Source organism: Aulonocara stuartgranti (genome assembly GCF_965226115.1).
Source record: "Aulonocara stuartgranti genome assembly, chromosome: 4".
Lineage (NCBI taxonomy): Eukaryota > Metazoa > Chordata > Actinopteri > Cichliformes > Cichlidae > Aulonocara > Aulonocara stuartgranti.
The window spans coordinates 32,124,783-32,147,497 of record NC_138942.1 but is presented as its reverse complement, the minus strand read 5'-3'; the positions used below and the strand labels follow the sequence as shown (position 1 = coordinate 32,147,497).

Below are 22,715 nucleotides of genomic sequence, written 5' to 3'. Positions count from 1 at the left end.
AAAAAAACATTTATCATTCTCCGTGGGGAACTTAAAGAAACAGAATAAAACATTTTCCCATCGTAAAGAAAACTCCCTTAAAATATGGACAATAACAAAACAGCTAAATTCCTTCCAGAATCTTTGTGTAGAAGAACAGTACCAAAAAAGATGTGTCACGGTTTCTGGATGATCCCCACAGAAAGTACAATTAGTATTTATGTCTCATTTAAATTTTACCATGTAGTGACTGGCTGGATAACATTTATGTAGAAATTTAAATGAGACTTCTTTCACCTTATTTACAATCTACGGAAGAGGATTAGGGCCACTGGGAAAAAAAAAAAGAATTCTGACTTTTTTCTCAGAATTCTGACTTTATTCTCAGAATTCTGACTTTTTTCTCAGAATTCTGACTTTAATCTCAGAATTCTGACTTTAATCTCAGAATTCTGACTTTTTTCTCAGAATTCTGACTTTAATCTCAGAATTCTGACTTTAATCTCAGAATTCTGACTTTTTTCTCAGAATTCTGAGATTAAAGTCAGAATTCTGACTTTAATCTCAGAATTTTGAGGTGGGCACCTGCAGGCTTCCAGCTTCAGTGACAGCGTGTCCAGTTTGGCAGGTGGAGAACTAATTCACTAAATATGGTGGATATAAGTGACTTTTTGCGTGGCCGAGGGGTCCCCGAAGATGCTATTTTATTAATGGAAGAGCAGAAGGTGAGTAACAAAAAAAGAGAAATAGTTTGGTGTCTCCTATTTTTACAGGAAAACAGTTACGGTACAGTTACGGTTAGCTGTTAGCATGCTTGTTAGCTTATAATGTTATATAGGAATGAACGTGTTTCACAATGTTACAGTATACTAGGTGAATTGACGTTTTAACTGTTGTTGATCGCAGGATCATCCCAGATGGGTTCGTTGCATTTTATTTTATTGTTCTACTATTTCAGAGTTTTTCAAGGCAGTTAAGCAGAGCTGTGTTACAGATGCTAGCCGCCTGCCAATATCACTGATATATTTGATGTGTACAAGTAAGTTACACTTAGTACAGCGGAGAAGAGAAGCTGTAATGAATGTTTATGCGGATATTTCACTCAGAAAAATGGGTGGCGTTCATACACAGCCACCGACACAGCCCCGGTTGTTGTTCTGACGGTGGCCGACTGACGATCCCCTCACAACATGTTAGCTAACACAAACTAATGTAGTGCATGTAACTGTGTATACGTTAGTGGTAAAGTGTCGGAAGAAATAAGCAAACTGTTAACTGTTTATAATGTCAGAATGACATCATCGTTCTCCTGCACTGTGTAATGTATGTCAGCTCAAGAAGGAAATCATATCTTATACTCTGAGCTGCCCAGTGCACTTAACGCCTACGTGTGGAAATGGTAGGCTACACTACAGTTAACTACCGGTAAAAAATAAACTTAATACAGTATTTGATTTTTTTTTTATAGAACAATAAAATAAAAAGTGCTGGCTGAGGAGCGCTGCCGTGTTGAACTTTGACCTCGGAGTGACGTGACGTTTGTTCGCACAACCAATAGAAGTGCAGAAAGTCGCAAATCAGGCATATTGTTCGCATAAACACAAAAATAAATAAATAAATAACGAAATAATCCCGATATTGTGCCAAAGACTGATTTACAATGTTACTTTGTGTTCTATGTGTAATACCTTTGCTTAATGGCAAGAAGGCAGCGGGTCCAGATGGCATCAGCTCGAGGGTCGTCAGGTCCTGCGCGGACCAACTGTGTGGGGTGATGGAGCACCTCTTCAACCTGAGCCTGAGGTTGGGAAGAGTCCCACAGCTCTGGAAAACCTCCTGTGTTGTACCAGTGCCAAAGACTTCACGCCCCAAGGACCTCAACAGCTACAGGCCGGTGGCTCTGACATCCCACCTGATGAAGACCCTGGAGCGGTTGGTCCTGGCTCAGCTTCGGCGCCTAATAAGCTCATCACTGGACCCACTTCAGTTTGCCTACCAGCCTGGCATTGGAGCGGATGATGCCGTCATTCACCTCCTACATCGTTCCCTCGCTCACCTGGAGACCGCTGGAAGCACTGTGAGAATCATGTTCTTTGATTTCTCCAGTGCCTTCAACACCATTCTTCCCTCGGTTCTAAAGGACAAGCTGGTGAACTCTGGAGTGGACCATCACCTCACTGCCTGGATCCTGGACTACCTCACCGACCGACCACAGTATGTGAGGACTCAGGGCTGTGTGTCGGACAGGGTAGTCTGCAGTACGGGGGCCCCACAGGGAACGGTTCTGGCTCCGTTCCTCTTCACCATCTACACTGCAGACTTCTCCCACAATTCCACCCAGTGCTTCCTGCAGAAGTTCTCTGATGACTCTGCAATAGTCGGCCTCATCACTGATGGGGACGACAAGGAGTACAGAGGTCTGACCCAAGACTTTGTGGACTGGTGCCAGCTGAACTACCTCCAGATCAACGCCAGTAAAACCAAGGAACTGGTGGTAGACTTCCGCAGGCACAAGCATTCTCCACTGCAACCACTGAACATCCAAGGTATGGACATTGAGGCTGTGGACAGCTACAGGTACCTTGGTGTTCATCTGAACAATAGACTGGACTGGACTCATAACTCAGACGCCCTCTACAGGAAAGGGCAGAGCAGGCTGTACCTGCTGCGGAGACTCAGGTCGTTTGGAGTGGAGGGCCCACTCCTGAAGACCTTCTATGACTCTGTTGTGGCTTCTGCTATCTTTTATGGTGTGGTCTGCTGGGGCGGCAGCATCTCTGCTGGGGACAGGAAGAGACTGAACAGGGTGATCCGAAGGGCCAGCTCTGTTCTAGGATGCCCTCTGGACCCAGTGGAGGTGGTGAGTGACAGGAGAACGGCGGCTAAGCTGTCATCCCTGATGGACAACATCTCCCACCCCATGCAGCAGACTGTGACAGCACTGAGCAGCTCCTTCAGTGGGAGACTGCGGCACCCACGGTGTGGGACGGAGAGATTTCGCAGGTCTTTCCTCCCCACTGCTGTCAGACTCCACAACAAAGACTTTAACTGAACAAACACACACATCCACACATGTGCAATAACACTAAGTGCAATAATCCTTTCTGTCATCGTTGTATTTTTACTCAGTTGTATATAGTATTTGTATTTGTATTCTATTTTTATCTTATTGTATATTTATTTTATTTTATTCTACTGTATATAGTATTTTATTTTATTCTATTCTGTACAGTTGTGTACTTGTTACGTGCCAAGGGGTGTGGCTTTGCTTTTGTACTCTGTTTTGTGTTCTATTCATCTTTCAGGCGTCAGGCCTCCTCTGATTGGCCAGTTCGAAGTTGATTGGCAGGTGTCTATTGGCTGGACTGGGCTCAGTTGGCCACTCACACTCCAAGGAACACTACAAATGAGCCGCTCCCTGGCCAGCTGGTGGCTGCTGGCTTCTGCTTTGACAAACATTTGCGAACAGGCATCTTTATGTTGTGTGTGGTGGGAGGCTGGACAGGTAAGCCGGGGTACCCTATACACTGGTTGTAGATTTTACTCTGTTAGTCACACTAGGTTATGCGGTTGATGCCACCCTTGTATGTTTTCACTGACTTTTATCGAGTAGCTAGGTAGGCCTTTTGTTTTGCATTTTTCTTTCAGTTAGGCTAGGCCCTGGAAGCTACCGACCTTTTTGTTTTATTACTTTCTTTGATTTGGATCAACCGCCCAGTCCTCCTCCCCCACCTCTTTACTGTTGTTAAATTTGACTATCCAGGCAAGCACCCAATAAATCCTGCCTGATACTTAACTGTTCTGTGGTCTTCCTCCTTCATTGATTGTGGTTGTCCAGTGTTGCTGTCTCCTTCCTGCCTTTGCCTCCGCCGTGGTGGGGGGGACGTAACAGTACTGTATTTATTCTTATTGTATTCTAATTTTTGCCTCATAACTTTTGCACTGTCCACTTCCTGCTGTGACAAAACAAATTTCCCACGTGTGGGACTAATAAAGGTTATCTTATCTTATCTTATCTTATCTTGTTGTGCAAACAAGCCTGCATAACTTAATAAATGTAGAATTTGAAAAATAGCAAACCTAAAAAGAAACACTAGGTACGAGATACATGAGGACCTATGATACGGTGATACTTTTGGTAAACAACCATTTGACTAACATGTGTGTCTCACCTGCTCTTGTTCCATCTCTGTTCTGTCCTCATTCTCCTCTCTCTCCCTCTTTGTGCTGACAATCATCAAATATACAGTTGAAACCAGATATTTACAAACTCTTCAGATCAAAACACAAACACTTTTTTTTAAATTGTAACATCAAATCAGACTAAATGTTTATTTTTTTAGATTGATAAATATAAAAAACATTTGTTAACTTTAAGAGTAAAGAGAGAAATTGTCTGTATTTCTTAATTGTAAATGGCACCAAATTGTATTCAAAATTGAGCCACACTTATGGAGCTCCACAATTCTTTTCCTGGTGTTTTGGTTGACATCTCTTGATTTTAGAGAAACAGGCTCTGTGTTTTGCCTTATATGCATCCACAGCTGTGCCACCAATTTACTCACATGGACTCTACTAACCTATCAGAAGCTTCTTCAGCCCAGAATGGAATCGTCTGGAGTTTTGTTATTAATTAACAATAAACTTAGCGTATATGTACTCCTAAATTTGATCAAAGTGATAAAAAAATAGACAGCTCTGTCTCTCTTTATTCTGACACTTAACTAATTCAAAAGATATTTCAATATTTATTTATCCAAAACAAAACAAGTTTACTCTAAATTGATGTTGTACAGTAAAAAAATGTTATTGTAAAAAAAATAAGGTGTATGTAAATATCTGGTTTAAACTGTGTATTGAAATTCCTCTTGTTTTGCATAGAAATATAGGGGAGACCGGGGATAGTTGTAACATTTTTGACATTTCTGTCTGTAAATTGAAGCTCTTTTAAGGTAGTGGATTCAAAATGTAATGCTATTAAATAGTGCAGCTATTTTCTCTGCAGCACAATTACCCATTGCATGGTATGGTCTCAAACACAAAGAGTGAAATGTTACAATTAACCCCATAGTCTGGGTTAGTTGTAACATATCCTGGGGTAAAATGTAACACAATGAAATAAGGGTACCAACAAAACATTAACATGTAATCTTTGTTTATTCAACACATGAATGCACTTACATCCATTTATGTAGCTGTGTGTGTGTGTGTGTGTGTGTGTGTGTGTGTGTGTGACAGAATGCAGAAATCCAGCTTTTGAACATATTCCAACCCCCCAAAAAAGACAAATTATGGAATTTTCTGCAACTGAATATTTCATTAATTTTGGTTGGTCTTCCTTGAGTTTGGCCTCATTGGCTCAGTGGGCATTATAACCTACAACTCTTGCACCAATTTTGAACATAACAATGAAGCATCGCAATTCCAGCATCGCAATTCCATTACTTTTTATCATGGCTTACCTTGGTGTGGTTTGCAGAGTGCTTCAGAAAGATGAGGAAATCTGTTTCTTGCACCCATCCTGATTTATTTCCACTACCAGTACTTCCTACTGGTCCATCTCTGACACAGTGGTCTGCATAATGTATGTGTGGGAACACAAACAGTGGAGGAATTGTGTTGCCAATGGCATTAACCGCATATACAAAAGCGACCAGTGAACCTCTCTCTGCTGATGTTGTTGCCCCAACTTGTTTAATATAAGTTAAAGTAATAGTGTGGTAAGTTGTAACATCTGCATTATTGTTACAGCTAACCCAGACTGTTGCTGTTACAACTGACCCAGACTCCTATAGCCATGAACTAGCTAACATTACAGCCAACGGCTAAAACATTAGCACTAAAGACTTACACAGAATATATCCCCATAGACATACAAATAACACAATTTAAGTTTGATGAGTTTAACTGCAAAGCAGATAATGCTATTACAAATTGAAATAAAGTAGAAAAACTTACTTTTTGGCATACAAATTACTTTTTTTCATGTTAAATTGTCTGTGTTTGACAAAATGTGCTGATTTTTCACATGTGATAGCAGAACTGAATTGGGCATGCACAGGATGAGTCACATCATTTGAAACTTAGCCCTGATTGGAGAAATTGGAAGTGTTACAACTGACCCACGTTACAACTATCCCTGGTCTCCCCTACTGAATAACATACAAAGCATAATATATAAAATACTACCAGAGTTTTTTCTTTGAAAGAAGCCCCTTATGTCCATTCTTGTATATCAGTGCATTACTGAAACCGATTTATTTAGCCGTGGAGGGTAACAACTGAAAATATGAAATAAACACACATGTAAGCTAAGACTCTCTAAAGAAACAGCATTGTTGTTGATCGGCTTTTCATTTCGCTATTTGTTGATTCACTTGAATAGCAAGTAACGTAATATGGGTCAAGTGATCAGTTTGATATCAATCTTTCGTGATACACTGTCATATTTGTAATGTTCTTATTCCTCTATGAATAAAACATCAAGAATTGCTCCTGGTGCTAGCTTCAGCTAGCTGTTTATTGTTTTTTTTCTACAACGATCACTTCTTCTATTCTGTATATCTTATGGATTCCAGAGCGCCCCCTGTGGGTAGCTTCAACAATAGCAGCTATCATTACATCCCCTTTCCAAACAGGTTGGTGTTATAATAAGCACATTTCCAAAGAGAACTGTTACTCTGTAACATCTGAACATTCTTGTCTAACATTCAACATGTTATAAATTGTGCAACAAACTACATTCAGTAGTGTTTTTTTTATAACCAAAAGTTGGAGCACAAGTCAAACAAAATAAATCCAAATGTATGCATTACATCTTCCAGAATGAACCAAATGAATCCCATACAGCCTTCAAGCACATTAGAACTCTTCACCTTTGACAACTTGAACAGTCAATAATACATTATAACTCAGCAGGTCGCAAGTAAGTGTGAACAATTACTATTCTAAATGAATTATTATCTGTTATTTACTTGTGATTTATTATTATTATTTTTTAACAATTCTTTACCACAACAGTTCACACTTTTTCTATGAGCCTCTCTGTAGGTTTCTTAGGTCTGGTAGACCTTCTCAGTATCTCAGACATTGGGGAAGGTCACTGTGGTGCTCAACAGGGTTAGCACCTCGTTGTTCAGTTCCAGTCTCTGTGTCCTGATGTTTAACATCCTGTGTCTTTAACAGACTTCTCCGGTTTCTTCTTAACACTTGTCCATTCTCTGTCTGAACAGCAAACGATCTGGGCCCTACTTCGCTGAGAACTGTTGCTTTTTTGTCCCAGAAATCTGGACCTGCAATCCTCACAACATTTCTTTCCTGAAGCGGTTCCAGACGCCTTGCAGTTTTGTCATAGTTCCCTTTCTGTCTGTGCTTGAGTTTCATCCTTTTGTCAGTCAGCTTGTTGTCATGTGCATTGTCATTTTCCTTGGAAATGTGTGGAAGTGTGGTGCGGAGCTTGCGATGCATGAGTAGCTCAGCAGGTGATGCCCCACACTCCAGGGATGAAGCTCTGTAGCTTAGCAGAGCCAGGTAAGGGTCGGTCTTACTGTCTCTTGCTTTTTTGAACAATCTCTTTACTATTTGGACTCCTTTTTCTGCCTGTCCATTCGCTTGGGGATACAAGGGACTAGAGGTGATATGTTGAAATCCATATTGTTTTGCAAAGTCACTGAATTCTCTACAGTCATATTGTGGACCATTGTCACTGATGACACACTGTGGAATTCCATGTCTGGCAAAAAAGCCCTTCATGTGTGTGATGACTGACTGTACTGATGTACTGGAAAGCTGTGCCACTTCTGGATAATTAGAATAGTAGTCAATCACCAAAACATAGTCCTTGCCATCCAGATGAAATAAATCCGTGCCTACCTTTTGCCATGGTGCAGTGGGTAGATCTGCTGCCAGCATTGGCTCTTTTGTTTGTTTGTAGTGATGTTTGAGACATGTTTCACATTTCTGTATCATCTCCTCAATATCCCTGTTGATGCCTGGCCAGTAAACTGCTCCTCTTGCTCTCCTTTTACATTTCTCCACTCCAAGATGTCCTTCATGGATACGCTGAAGCATGTCCTTCCGCATGGATTGAGGGATGACAATCTGGTTTTGTCTCAGCACCAGCCCATTAGCCATGCATAAATCAGCTCGCACAGAGTAGAACCCTGGACAGACTCCTTTTGACCACCCATTCTGTATAAGGTGGGATACTTTCTGCAGCACTGGATCTTTTGTTGTCTCCTGTACAATTTGCTGCAACATGACATCTGATGCTGGGAGTGAGGCAGTTACCATGTTTACATGTGTTTCAGCCTCCTCGGCTGTAGTGCTGACTAACCTGTCACCACTTGGTGCTGGCGCTCGGGATAATGCATCCGCGAGTACGATATATTTCCCAGGCGTGTAGATCAGCTCAAAATCATAGCGCTGCAACACCATCATCATGCGCTGAATTCTGGGTGACATGTCATTGAGGTTCTTTTTTCTGATCGAGATGAGAGGTTTGTGATCAGTTTCTGCTGTAAAGGTTGGTAATCCATATACATAGCTGTGAAATTTTCCACACCCAAACACTAAGCCCAAAGTCTCTTTTTTGTCAGTGGGTGCTGGCATATCCAATATGGCTTGTACCTTTGACTGATCAGGTTCCACCCATTCACTTGTAACCTTATCTCCCAAGAAGGTCATCTCTGAAACACCAAAGAGGCACTTGTCTCTATTCAGTTTAAGTCCATTCTTGTTAACTCTCCACAAAAGTTTCTCCAGCCTTTCATCATGTTGTTGCCTTGTATTTCCCCAGACTACAAGGTCATCTATGTAGACTCTGGTGCCTTCCAGCCCTTCAATCAGGGACTCCATTGCCCTGTGGAAGATCTCTGGTGCTGATTTAATTCCAAATGGGAGCCTCGAGAAACAGTAATGCCCAAATGGTGTGTTAAGGGTAGTGTACCGGCTGCTTTCTGGGTCTAGCCTCAGCTGCCAAAATCCATGTGATGCATCCAGTTTGCTAAAAAGCTTAGCTCCTGCCATTTCACTCATTATTTCCTCTATTTCCTCTCTCTTAGGGATCTGATAATGCTCTCTTTTAATGTTTTCATTTAGATCTTTGGGATCAAGGCAGACTCTTAAGGCACCTGTATTCTTTTTCTTGACACAAGAGTTCACCCAGTCTGTGGGCTCTTCCACTTGTTCAATGACACCCATTTGAGTCATTCTTTCAAGCTCTTTTTTCAAACTTGTCCGTAATGGAGCAGGCACTCTCCTTGGGGCATGCACCACAGGCACGGCATCATCCTTGAGCTGGATTTTGTAGGTGTAAGGCAATGTTCCATGTCCTTTGAAGACTGAAGGAAATTTACTGATAATGTCTGAACTTCCTTCATGCCCTTGGTGTTCCAGTCTTTTGCCTTGTTAGGCTTCTTTCATGGCGTCAGTATTAATCTGATAGATCCTCTTTACTAGTCCCAAGTCCTCAGATGTTTTATCTCCTAAAAGTGACTCGTGTCCATCAGGCACGATGGTGAACAAAATGTTATGCTGTTTGCCTTTTGCTGTCACTTTAAGTCTGCATCCACCTTTTGTTTGTATTGGCTGGTTATTGTAGGCCCTCAGCGGCGTGACTTTCTCTGTAAATCTTCTAGGCTTCTCAGTCAGTGCCTTGAAATCCTTCTCGTTGATCAAGTTAGCTTTGGCCCCTGTGTCAATTTTAAATGTTACCAATGGCCATTGACTAACAGTGGAGCAGTCCATTTATCATCTGTGACTGAACTAACACTTTGGCCAGTGTTATGTCTTGAAGACTGTGCATTGACATCTTCTTCATGTGACACCATCTTAATGAAAAATGTTTCACTTAGATCATCACTGTCATCTGTGTCGTCCTGCACAGTGTGTACTTTTTGTCCCTTGTTTTTGGAGAGACACATTTTTGCATAATGGTTTTGTCCTTTACATTTTGCACATTTTTTTCCATATGCGGGACATTGTTTTGGTCTGTGTTTCTCTCCACATCTCTTGCAAGTGAACATTTCATTGTCACATGTTTGTCACGGACCCGGCTCTGGAGGACTCGGGGGTCCGTGAGCAGTTTTGACTGTTGTTGTTGCTAGTATGATTATTATTTGGTGATGTGTGTTTTTTCTCCACAATGCTGTGTTAGTCTGTGTCCCACTCGTATGTATAGACAGGGTGTGGTTGTGCACGTGTCTATGTCTGCGGGTGTGGCTGGAGGATGGAGCACAGCCACCTGCAGGCCTGATGGGTGTGGCCCTGCGGGAGGACGGGCCACACCTGAAGTTCCTGCCACACCTGTTGGTGATCAGGCTCGTCGGGGGAGCTACTTAGGAGAGTGTTGGAGCTCCCACCGGCGCGGGATCATTGAGTTATCGTACCAAGTTAGTGTGTCAGCATATGTCTGTGCCGTTCGTATATGCCCGCTGAGGGTTAGTGTTGACGGCTGCTTCTATGGTTTCCCTGCAGGAGGAAGAGTGGTCCAGAAAGGCAGCACGCACAGGGAGTGCGGAAACACAACAGCGGGGAGCACGAGCACAGACGTCGGAGGGAAGCACGCACACGGGGTTCGAGGGAGCAATGGGGAGTTATTGTGTTTACAGCTTTTCACTGTAAATAAAGAGCACTGTTTGCATCGCAGAGTCTGCGTTTTGGGTCCTCCTTTCCCCACATCCCCACGGTCTGCCAGCCAGACCGTGACAATGTTTTGTTTTTGTTGTCGTTGTTTTTGAATTTAATCCATGGCTTTCTTTTAATCGACACTGCGTTCACTGCCTCATTTTCTTGTTGCGCTGCTCTTTGAACAGGCTCTCTAAAAGTCAGTACATGTTGTCGTGCTAGCTCACTGGCTTGACTTATCTTTATAGCACTTTCCAGCGTTAGTTTTGTTTCTCTCAACAGTTTCTCTCGGAGCTTCTTCTCATTAGTTCCAAACACTATTTGATCTCGTATCATAGAGTCTCTGAGATCACCAAAATTGCAGGACGGAGCTTTGATCTTGAGGTCTGTGAGAAAAGTATCAAATGACTCACCCTGATGCTGTAAGCGTGAGCGAAAGACGTATCTCTTGTATGTTTTATTTTTCTTTGACAGACAGTGCTCGTCAAATTTCTTCATGACTTCATCAAAGTTATCTTTGTCCTCGGGCTGAGCAAACACAAAAGTGTTGAAGACCTCTATTGCTTCTGTGCCAGCGATGGTGAGCAGCATGGCAGTTTCCAAGGCCTCAGGTATGGACAGCTTGCTGTATTTCTTAGGCACCTTATTCGTCGCACCTTTCTGCAACTCCGTTAGTTGGCTAACCTCCCTCCGTGCTACTTTGATCTTGCCCTCTAGCCTCCTTCTCCATGGAGGGTACTGCCCCTTGTGGCTGTTCAACTTGTAGCCAAGCATCTCACTGATCACTGCTGCCGTATTGTAGATCAGCTTGTTAGTGTCGGTAATCGTGGTTGTAGGTATTGCCCGTAGTGCTGCATTAACATCATCTAGCAGACCTTCTGAGGGTACTTCACGTAATCTTGGTAACCGGCTACGGGGGATCCAGGTTTCAAGCTTGGCCATGATCCTATTTTTCAGGTCAGTTCCTCTCGCACTCAACGATCCTTCTCCTATCGCACTTGGGGCTATGTACCCAATCTCGGGTGGGGGTGATGATATCGCCCCCCTGACCTGGCGTCCTGACTCCTCCTTGCCGTAGCATTTGTGTTGTACCTCGTCAATCTTCGTCAATCTTCTTTCGAATGTTGGAACACTGAGCTACTAGTTGTTTCGCCGTCATTGTGGATGTTGGGTATCGAAGAATCCATAGGTCCCTCATCCTATTCATGTAGCCCCTTCCGCCGGGGTTACTTGCGTAGTAGCATTCCAACAACGCCCTGTTTTCGTCCCTTGCCCACCGATGCCTTCTTGTTCCAGTAGCCCTGGTTCCTCAACACCTGACGCGGACCTTGTTGATCCGGGCGACGTCCGAGCCGGCATGATGTCTATTCATATTAATGTACAGAATTCACCTGCTTGCTGCTACTACTGCACATTCACCCAGTGTATATACTATATGTATGTATGTATGTATGTATATATATATACATATATATATATATATATATATATATATATATATATATATATATATGTTCTTCCTCTACACCCCCCCCAATTTTTGCACATGTCGAGGAGCGTGTCAGGCTACATTTCGCTGTGTGTTATACTTGTATAACTATGCATGTGACAAATAAAGAACCTTGAACTTGAACTTGAAACCAGATATTTACACACTCTTCAGATAAAAACACTTTTTTAATTGTAACATCAAATCAGACTAAATGTTTATTTTTTTAGATTGATAAATATCCTAGTACATGATAAATATTTGTTAACTTTAGGGTAAAGAGAGAAACTATCTGCATTTCTTAATTGCAAATGGCACCAAATTGTATTCAAACTTGTGCCACACTTATGGAGCTCCACAGTTCTTTTCCTGGTGTTTTGGTTGACATCTCTTGATTTTCCCATGTCAAAGAAACAGGCTCTGTGTTTTGCCTTATATGCATCCACAGGTGTGCCACAGCAGCAGCTGCCCTGCCCCGCTTAGTGCCTGAGCTTGGATCATACCAATATTAGGGGGGGGTTTACGCACAGTCATAAATTCCCACAGTGTGCACTATGTGCTTCGAATATTGTGTGTAGTTTTTTGCTTTATACAGTTGTCAGCCAGGCATCTAACTATGAAAAAAAATTATACTCCAAAAGATCCCGGGCTTCTGAAAAAAACAACCCGGGTTTAAGCCCAGTATGCCACCCCCCGAATATTCTCAAGGTACTGAGCACCAGTGGCGGTGTTCAGTACCTTGAGAATATTCTTCCTGGCTCAAAATGACTTTTTATGATTCATTAGATTTATGTTTGGCAGATTATAGGCTAACATGTCATTCATAACCGTTTAAATTCCCGGAATTCACTTTTCGCCACAACACCAGTTTGCCTGTGTCGTGGCAAGGTAGGGATCAGCGACAGAATTTGCTTCCCCTGCGTAGGGAGTATGTCTGGTTGACTCTGCCTGCATTACAACCAACTAGATGAAGTAGTGATGTTTACTTTAGTAAAAATTGAAAGATGAGCGTCGTTACATTACCGTTCAGTTTGTGAGTTACAATCAGAAAATGATACATTTATTGTTCATTTATCGGACAGGATTATTTTTGACAAATCAAAGAAATTTTGCCCGATAATTACTTTTTTTCCTAGTGTAACTTCACTTCAAAGAGCTACAACTCAAACATTTCGGAGTAATAAGTCATAATAAGAAGTGCATCTGAACTAAAAATCAAGAATGAGTGATACTGTTTGTCAGTGATTTGGAAATTCTTTCCATTGCGTGCTTGCCACGCAGGGGAAACAAATTTTGTCGGGGATACCAACCTTGGCACGACACCGGCAATAAACAAAAGCTCTACCTCTGCTAAACTGTACATTACACACTTCAGAAAACACAGTCTGGTGTGAGGAAAATCAAAGCGATCGAGGTAACTTGTAATCTAGGTTAATACTACAGTGTGACCACCAGATGGAGACAGTGTCTGTTCTCATGGATAACGTGTTGAAGACCTGTTGCAAATTTGTTTCCAGTCCTATTCAAACTGTGATGATTTGCAACAACTAAGAGACTAAATTAGAAATTAGGATTATGTTTGCAAATGGTATTCAGCAATCCACAAAAAACCCACCGGAAATCTGAAGGGGAAGTTCGTTTTACTGTCGCCTGGCTCTCATAAATGACATGAAGCAGCTTTTTGTGGTCAGTCATGGCAGGCACACAGCAAAACATCCTTCACTTTCTGATGCTTGGTAAGCAATAATTTCTATAATGTATAATACTTTTCTTTATGTTGTACGGAGATAGCATGAGACAGTCTTTAAGTCTCAGTGTTCAATGCAAACATTCATCATTATATTTGTTTTATTTATTTTTTTGCCAACCTTTGTCCTGTGTAATCTCACGTATTCTTCTTCAGTAGTTTCTTGCATCTTTGCCTTTCTCGCACCTGCAGCAGGTCAGTGTCTTCTCATGTGTTATACATACATGCTTAAATATAAAAAAAATTATTTTTAAAGGACAATATTATATACAGTTTATATTATGTGCTGATAGGTCAGATCAGACTAGCTGGGTCTGGGTCCACTCGGTGCTCTGGAAGGGTTGAAATCTATCACAGTGGCTCCTGGGGAACAGTCTGTGATGATGACTGGGACTTAAATGATGCCAACGTGGTCTGTAGACAGCTGGGCTGTCGGAAAGCGGTGAAGGTCACTTCATCTGCTGACTTTGGTCCAGGAAGTGGGAAAATCTGGCTTGATAATGTGGCCTGTTCAGGAACCGAAAGCTCTATAACTGAGTGTGGACACAGTGGATTTGGGACACACAACTGTGGACATGGCGAGGACGCTGGTGTTGTCTGTTTAGGTGAGATAATGTTCTAATAAATTGTGCTGAATAAATGTATCTTTCTCTGTTTAGATGAACAACTCTGTGACCCAGTCACTATAACTGAGCTAAACTAAATGGCAAGAAGGAAAGTTGGGCTGGGTTATTGGCTTTTGGCTTTCTTTTGGTTTCTTCAGAATTTAAATGATACAAAGTATGTTATCTTTCATAATCATTATTGTTGGTAAATGTGTGTGATGGTTGCATGACCAAACAATAAAAAAGAAAACACTAACACTTTTTAAACAAATGTTCCTGTGACTAGGTGCCCATATCAGATTATCTGAGTCTGGGTTGAGTCAGTGCTTTGGAAGAGTAGAAATCTACCACAGTAGTGCATGGGGAACAGTCTGTGATGATGGCTGGGACTTAGAGGATGCTGAAGTGGTCTGCAGATCCTTAGACTGTGGTACAGCCCTGAGTGCCACTTCATCTGCCCTTTTTGGTCAAGGAAGTGGACAGATCTTGCTTGATGATGTGGCCTGTTCAGGGAGTGAAAGTTCTCTAACTGAGTGTCAGCACAGAGGATTCGGGACACACAACTGTGGACATGGTGAAGATGCGGGTGTCGTCTGTTCAGGTGAGCAGAAACACTGAAATTATAATATTTGTTTTCTTTGTTATTACTCATTAAACATTTTTAGTGTTTATGGAAAATAAATGAACTCTCGAGTAAAGCTTAAAAATAAGTACGTTCACATAGCAACAGCTTTGTGAACAGTCTTCTTCACAGCTCCACCATAATCTGGTGGAGCTGGAGCAGTCGAGTGGTCAGCACCAGCAGATCTCATCAGGTCATCCATCATCATGTTAGTTAACTTAAAGTCTGGCCCTCATTTGTGCACACTTGGTTTCAGTTCCTTCTGCTGGACAAACTCCTTCAATTAATTAAATTTTTACACATGAACTGACATGCAGTTGTTCTTTACTTGTGCTTTATTTTTAGTCTTTTAACTTTCCTCTAACTAGTATAATGTTGACATCCCTTTATTTAAAGACAGTTATTATAGCAGATGAATGTCTAACATCTATCAGGTTACTTTTCCAGCTTCATGCTAACTCATGATGGTATGTCTGAGATTTCAGATGCTTCTTGTAGGTGATAAACTCAAGATTAATTTTATTTGATAGATCAGCGTAGTACAGCCTCACTCCTTCAGTTTTGATTTGTGAATTAGCTAAGGCTCGGCTAAGGTTAGCATTTGGAGATCTCATTATAATGGGGTTTCACATACTTGTTTTTTTACATCCTTTTTTGTAGAGAATGTCAACATGTGATTACTACTTGAAAGTGTCACTTTGATGCTGCACAGCTTACATGTTCTTCCAGTGATAGTGTGGGCTGTTTCTTGCTACTCTGGCTTCCTCCCAAAGACATGTATATTGAGTTAATTGGTAATCCTAACTGATTATATTGGGATCAGTGGAATATGATTATATTAATTGCCCTGCATCTCTTCAAAGCAAAAGATATCTAATAGTTAATAATAATAATAATAATGATGATAATAATGATGATGAGAAGAAGAAGAAGTAGAAGAGTGGGCTGCTTATTAAAGTCTATGACCTTTTGGAGTAAGATGTCTCAAAAACTGAAAACATTGCTAAGGCTGTCACTTATGTTTATGTCTTAACATTTTTTCAGATTTTAGATTTTTCTTCCTGCTCACCTCTCATTTCCCCCTTGCCTTAATTTTGTATTTTACATTTGTATTTCCCTCTTTTTATTTTTAATACATGCATGCATGCCTCTTTGTGTGCTCTGCATTTTCCTTAAGATAATATAACAGAGGTTAAAACATGAACAGAGTGGATTTCAAAGCTTGTCAATATGGACGATGAAAACAAGCAGCTCTAACAAATTTATACTCTATGCTGTCATAAGCTGCCCTTTACCTTTCTTTGTTTATCAGAATATATATATCGAATATATATAAATATGTGTGTGTGCACGTGTGTATGTAGCAACAATGCCAAATATTCTAAGTCAAAGTTCATCAGTGCTGCAGATTTTTGGTGGTAAGAGAAACCGAAGGGTTTTTGCAAAAGAGGAACTAAAGCTGATTTGGGTGAAAACTACATGTTCTAGACTGACAAACTAAATAAGTAGAAATACATCACACCGATGGTCAGAAATTTATTTTAAGGAAAAATGGAACGTGTTCATTCTGTTTTAGTGTCCTTGCTGCTGCTGTTTTAATACAGTCAATCCTTCTGCTGCTCCACTAGAAAAAAACACCATCTCCAAATTATTTTAAAGACTGTGTAATCATTAGTGACTTTTTGCAGTTAACATTTACATGTGTGTGTGTATATATATGTATATACACACACACACACATATTTGATTGCCGGTGCAAATTCTGTCATTGATCATGGTGATTTTCTCATTTCATTCACTGAAGTTTGTGAAGTTTCAAAACAAGATGTTCGAGTTAGGTCAAAGCTTCGACTGTAAATTTAGCATCTAGACCTAATTTCTATCGAGGACACTCAAAAGAATAACTGTTATGTAACCCTGCAGGGATTTGTTAATTTGGCTCAATTCCAGCAATTGACACCTTCCCTGCACGTTTTTAAAACTAGATGTGGGGAAAGCAGCAATATCAGCCCATTGTAGAACAAAACAGAACAGCCTACAATGCCAGCAGGCATGATATTGATTCTTGAAAGAAAGCTTGAAAAAATAAAGTGGATGTGATAGTGGGTTGCAAAGTGGCTTGCAGTGAGAATGTCACTAAATGTTACTGTGGGGCGATCGTGGCTCAAGAGTTTTGTAATCGGAAGGTTGCCGGTTCGAGCCCAGACTTGCATAGTCTCAGTCGTTGTGTCCTTGGGCAAGACACTTCACCCATTGCCTACTGGTGGCACGAGTGTTCGGCAGCCTCGCCTCTGTCAGTGCACCCCAGGGCGGCTGTGGCTACAATGTAGCTTGCCATCATCAGTGTGTGAATGGGTGGATGACTGGACGTGTAAACAATATACAAATACAGGCCATTTACCATTTGTAAAGAGAATTGCTAGTTGGATATGTAAACTGGTATCAGTTGAGCCATATGGATTGTTATTGGGATTAGCTGAGGACATCGGTGTAGCTTGACTTTGTGATCTGTTAAAACTCACACTATTCTTTTTGTTTGGACTTTTCAGCGAGTCTCCCAAAACCCAGCATCTCTGTAAATGAAGGTCAGGTTAGCTGGGGTCAGAATATCAGCATCACTTGTTCCGTCTCATCTGAGTTCTTAGATGGAACTTTCACCCTCAAGAAAACCTCAAGTAATTTCAGTCAGACTGAAACAGGATCCCGATCTGCTACCTTCAATATCCACAGAGTGGACTTCAGTGATAAGGGACTGTACCAGTGTCAGTATGAGAAACGCATTTCAAGTAACACATTCAGCTCCCCCCTCAGTGACTCTGTCAGAATCTCTGTTACTGGTAAGAAGAAATACACTTTCCTGAACGCCATGTTGCATTTGTTTTCTATAAATAATCAAAGGGTAGTCACTCAACTACCAATATATTTAATATTGTTTGGGTTTTTTTCTTTTCAGTAAGCAAACCCAATATCTCCATCAGTCCTGCTGGTGTGGTGACCTGGGGTCAAAACATTGGAATCACTTGTTCATTGTCAACTCAAACTTTAGGTGGAACATTCATTCTTATGAAAACATCAGATTCATTCAACAGGACCCAAAACTCAAACACAAACTCTGCTACCTTCAATATTCCTGAAGTAGACTTTGATGATGAGGGATTGTACCAGTGTCAGTATCAGGAAAGCGGCCCAAGTCAACAATTTTACTCCCCAACAAGTGACTCTGTTAGGCTCTCTGTTACAGGTAAGAAAACAAATGATAGCATGTAGTATGTATGATAGTCAATAATTAATAGCAATGTATATAAGAGGATACTGCAGTAGTTATTTCTAGTATTTATAACAGCAGTTGCTGTTTTATAAAGTTTCTGACTGCCTGACAAAATGCTCTCAAAGCCCACAGTACTGAGGACTAAACACAGACTACTGGAAACAAACTATTACACACTGTGGAGCATTTAGCAGCTAAAAAGAGCTAAATGTTAAGTTGGGGCCTAAAAGAGTCAATGGTGGAATTTCATTCACCAGGTCACAAAAAACAGTAACACTTGAAAATAATGTCACACTGTTAGTAAAGTATTAGTAAGTGCATAACTCATCATTTATAAAGCACTACTCCTCATTAGTATGTAACTTATAAATACAGATTTAAATTTTTATTCATGATTAATTCAGAAATTCTAAGTATTATTATTATTATTTAGAGACACACACACACAAATATATACATATATGTATATATATGATTACGATTTTTGTGAGTGTATTAATTGTGGTTATTTTTTTATTGTAAATTAAGGTAGTTGCTAGTTGTTAGTTTTGTGTGTATTTTAAGTATTTTGTGTGGTCTTCTCTAAAGTGAGGATAGTGGTGCAGTGGTTAGCACTGTTGCCTCACAGTGGGAAGGTCCTGAGTTTGACCCCAACATCTAGCACACCCTTTATTTGTGGAGTTTGCATGTTCTCCCTGCATGTTTGGTTCCTCCTGGTTTCCTTGCAGTATCAGTGTATCATGAGGGATACTTGATATTTGTGAAGCTCTTTGAAAAACTCACTATTGCCTTGTGATCACCTTACTAGTCTTAGTATAATGAGGCAAAGCTACCCTGTGGCTCCAGCTGTCCAGTGTATCTTTTATTCCTAAATCCACCTTACAAACTATGGTTTAGACTCTGGTCTTAACTACATGTCAGTATTTTGCAAACCTCGGGGGGATTATGTTTGTAACTGGCAATAAATATTTACATGTCCTGTATGTCTTTGTTCTTTGTCTGTGTCATTTATCTGTTGTGAAGATAGCTGAGACTTGTTCGAGTCTTCAGCTACTTTCATTTTTTTTCTAAATGCTTTATAAGGCAAGTCGTCCCTTTACTCGTCACACAAAATACTTAACAACTAGTAACTGTCTGAATTAACCATGAATTACAGTATGATAATAAAGTGTCTGTTAACACACTCACAAACAGTTCAGTTCATCTTTAAAAGCATTGAGTAATACGTTACTAATGCTGCACTTAAATGTCTTAAACATTACAAAGTAAAGAAAATCATGATCTTAATCTCAATCTGTTTTCACACAGTGAGACTTCAGCGGCCCAGCATCTCCTTGACGTTTCCTAATGCAGGACTTGTCTGGGGTCCTGAAGGTGCACAAATCACCAGGGGTTACAGCTTTGTCCTCACCTGTTCCATTAACTCCACATTTTCCAGTGGACATTTTATTCTCAGCTTCTCTGACTCCAACCTCACAGAGCCAGCAGTCAACAACTCAGCCTCCTTTAGTTTCCCTGTAGCTGAGTATGAACAGCAGGGCAACTACAGCTGTGTGTACGAGGTCACAGTGTCCACACGGACATTCAGATCTGCTGAAACTGCACCGATTACTGTCATCATTAAATGTAAGTACACTGTTAAATATATGTATTTTTATTTTTTACTAAGAAAGAAGAATCATAAATATCACTGGCAATTCTACTGGGCAGTATTTTTCCCTCAGACGTCTCTCATTCTGTTAATTTCTAAATGTGTATGCATTTAAAAAGAAAGAAAAGGAGAAGCAGGTATAAGTCAGAAGGCAGTTCTGATATAGAAACAAAACTGAACAGAAACAGGAACAAGCACAACTGATAATATATCCTAGCAAAGCAATCCTTTGCTATTTGTATTTGCTTATACATGCTCTGGACCAGAGATGTCAAACAAATCGACATGGGAAAGACTCCAATCTGGCATAAATTTTAGACTTTATCTGAATTTTCATAGACTTTTTAGCTTGTCCTACTGACAAAGATCTCACCCACAGTCATTCATTACTACATCAAAGTAATTAAGTAACAGAAACAATTAAATAAAAAAGTTTGGGTTTTGTCATTGTATACTACAGAAAAACTGAGACATATTGTTGAACTTGCACTTCTTTTTCTTATATTGAAATATTGCAGGGATTAAATGTACAATAACTTTTGTACACTGACAGAGTTTCATTGTTTCAACCCACTTAATATGAGTGTGGGCTGTATTTGGCTTCCGCTGTAAAATGGGTTTGACATCCCTGCTCTGCATTAACAACCTAAATGAGAAGCAGTTCATTTCAGTGGGACAGAATGTGTTCTAATAGACAAATGCTGTCCTCCTAGTGTCTTTGATGCCGCTGGTGTCCTCTGTATCTGTTGTAATCCTGCTGCTGCTCCTGCTGCTGCTCTTAGCGGTGTGGCTGATCCTCAGAAGAAAACGACAACACAAGCAGCCTGCAGCTCTCATCCAAACTCAAAGTGTGTACTCACCAAGAGACACAATTTTAAATGATTACAAGTTTAACTATATATTCACATTGTTTTCCTTTACGTGTGTTTCAGTGGTTGTCCAAGTTGGGAATGACTACACGTGGGGAGACAATGAGGGCGATGAGGAGGTCTATGTGAATGTTGATCTGCATCAAAAAATAAAAGGTGAAGCTACAGGAGAGGATGGAGACTTGAGCGATGACTATGAGGAGCCAGTGAATGATGGCGACTGTGATTTTAAGGAAACAGATCCCAGTGACTATTACAGATGTCCAAAAGAGGCCTGTATGTTTGTAGACAATCACAGGGAAGAAGATGATGATGAAGAGAAAACTAGTCATGCAGAAGATGTCTTTGAGAATGTATCCCCTCCATCACCAGTTTATTAACATTCATAACAACCTGAATCGCATAAACATCCAAAATACAACCACACCGAAAATACCTGCAGGCCAATAAATGTTCACCAGTGTCGTATGGGTTCTATTTCTTCAATATACCATTCTTTGTAACAATATTTCCCTGATATAATGAATGGTATTTAGATATTAATCTTGTATTATGTGGTCCAAACTGAAGTACTATAAGTACTTTTAAATTACAGTTATTTTCGATTCCTTGTGGCATGAAAGTTAAAGGAATCATCTTCGGCCCAATGCCTTTGGTGGTCACCTGACTTCACAATATCCTGATCTGTGGGTTTGATATCGGTTCTTATTTAAAGGTTCCCCTTCTGGATCTCTGCAGGCTGCATGTCAAAGCTAAATGTGAAGGGTGTGTGGGGGGAGGCTCAAATGATCGTAAAACTGTTTATCGAAGTGTATCGTTAAAATTGGGCTTTGTCCCCTGAGGTTCTTGTCATGTCTGCTCCTTGTTCATGATGCCCAGTTTCAAAATATCAGGAGAAAATTGGCAAAATTGCTCATCTTGAAGCTTTATAGTGGGACTAAAACCAATGGGTGATGTCAACCGTTCTAAGGTTATCCTTTCCTCTAACATTAAAACATTTTCTTTACACTGTAAGAAAACATTAGTTTTTTACCCTACATATTGAAATCCTCTTATTCCAAGTAGCCTTTGACAAACACCACTGAACAATTTAGGTTCAAAAAACTGTTTGACTTTTTTTCACCCTTTATAATCTTACAAAGAGTGCATCAGTAATGGATGGAAACATTCTTTTAAACAACCTTTCCTTTGAACCTTTACTTTTTTTTTCATTTTATTGAGTCATACTGTATTTTATATTTGATCTTGGACGCGAATCTGGGTTGGCTTCATTTTAAAATGTACAAGTCTGAGCCTGAATTATTGTTTTTCAATGCTTTTTGTTTTTATCTTCATATATTATTCTATTTTCTTGGTGTATATATCTAAAATAAAATAAAAAAGGTTTTATGTTGCATGCTACTGTACACGTCAACATTACATTATACTCTGTGCATGATACTCAAATACTTTTCCAAGGCAAACCAGAAATTATGTATTGATATTTTGGTAAAGTTATAAACACCCTGCAAATACTTTGAATAAATTCTTACAAAATATTTAGTTTCATCAGGATGTTATTGCAGACACTCACATTAATACAACCTTGACTGGTCTTAATTTGGATGTTCTTGTAGAGCCATGAATAATAAGCAGGCTGATCTGGGTGGTGTAATAATATCTTAGTCATTTGGAGATGCAGATACAGCAGCTATCCAGAGTCTCCACTTCTATTTCTGACCTTGGCATCCTTTGGTTTACTGACATACTTCTTTATTTATGCAGCAGCCCCGATGATTCAAAGCTGACTTGAACATTATTCCATATGTGTTCTTCTGTATATCTTTGTTCTTGTGAACAGATCTTTTGGCTTCATTATA

General features: G+C 40.3%; 1 protein-coding gene across 3 annotated transcripts; it reads left to right on the top strand.

Moving 5' to 3' along the window:
* Positions 1-13,795: 13,795 nt before the first annotated feature.
* On the top strand, positions 13,796-22,394 carry LOC309704683 (uncharacterized protein). Of its 3 annotated transcripts, none has more exons than XM_082530035.1 (9): positions 13,796-13,830; positions 14,001-14,036; positions 14,135-14,446; positions 14,733-15,047; positions 17,618-17,905; positions 18,022-18,309; positions 19,645-19,962; positions 20,701-20,835; positions 20,920-22,394. In XM_082530035.1, exons 1-9 carry the CDS (start codon positions 13,824-13,826, stop codon positions 21,234-21,236), a joined length of 2,016 nt encoding a protein of 671 aa, XP_082386161.1. In that variant the 5' UTR covers positions 13,796-13,823; the 3' UTR covers positions 21,237-22,394. The 3 variants fall into 3 exon arrangements, with proteins under 3 accessions (XP_082386161.1, XP_082386162.1, XP_082386160.1); XM_082530036.1 differs by having other exon boundaries at positions 13,998-14,036; positions 18,115-18,309; XM_082530034.1 differs by having other exon boundaries at positions 13,998-14,036.
* The last annotated feature ends 321 nt before the right edge of the window (positions 22,395-22,715 follow it).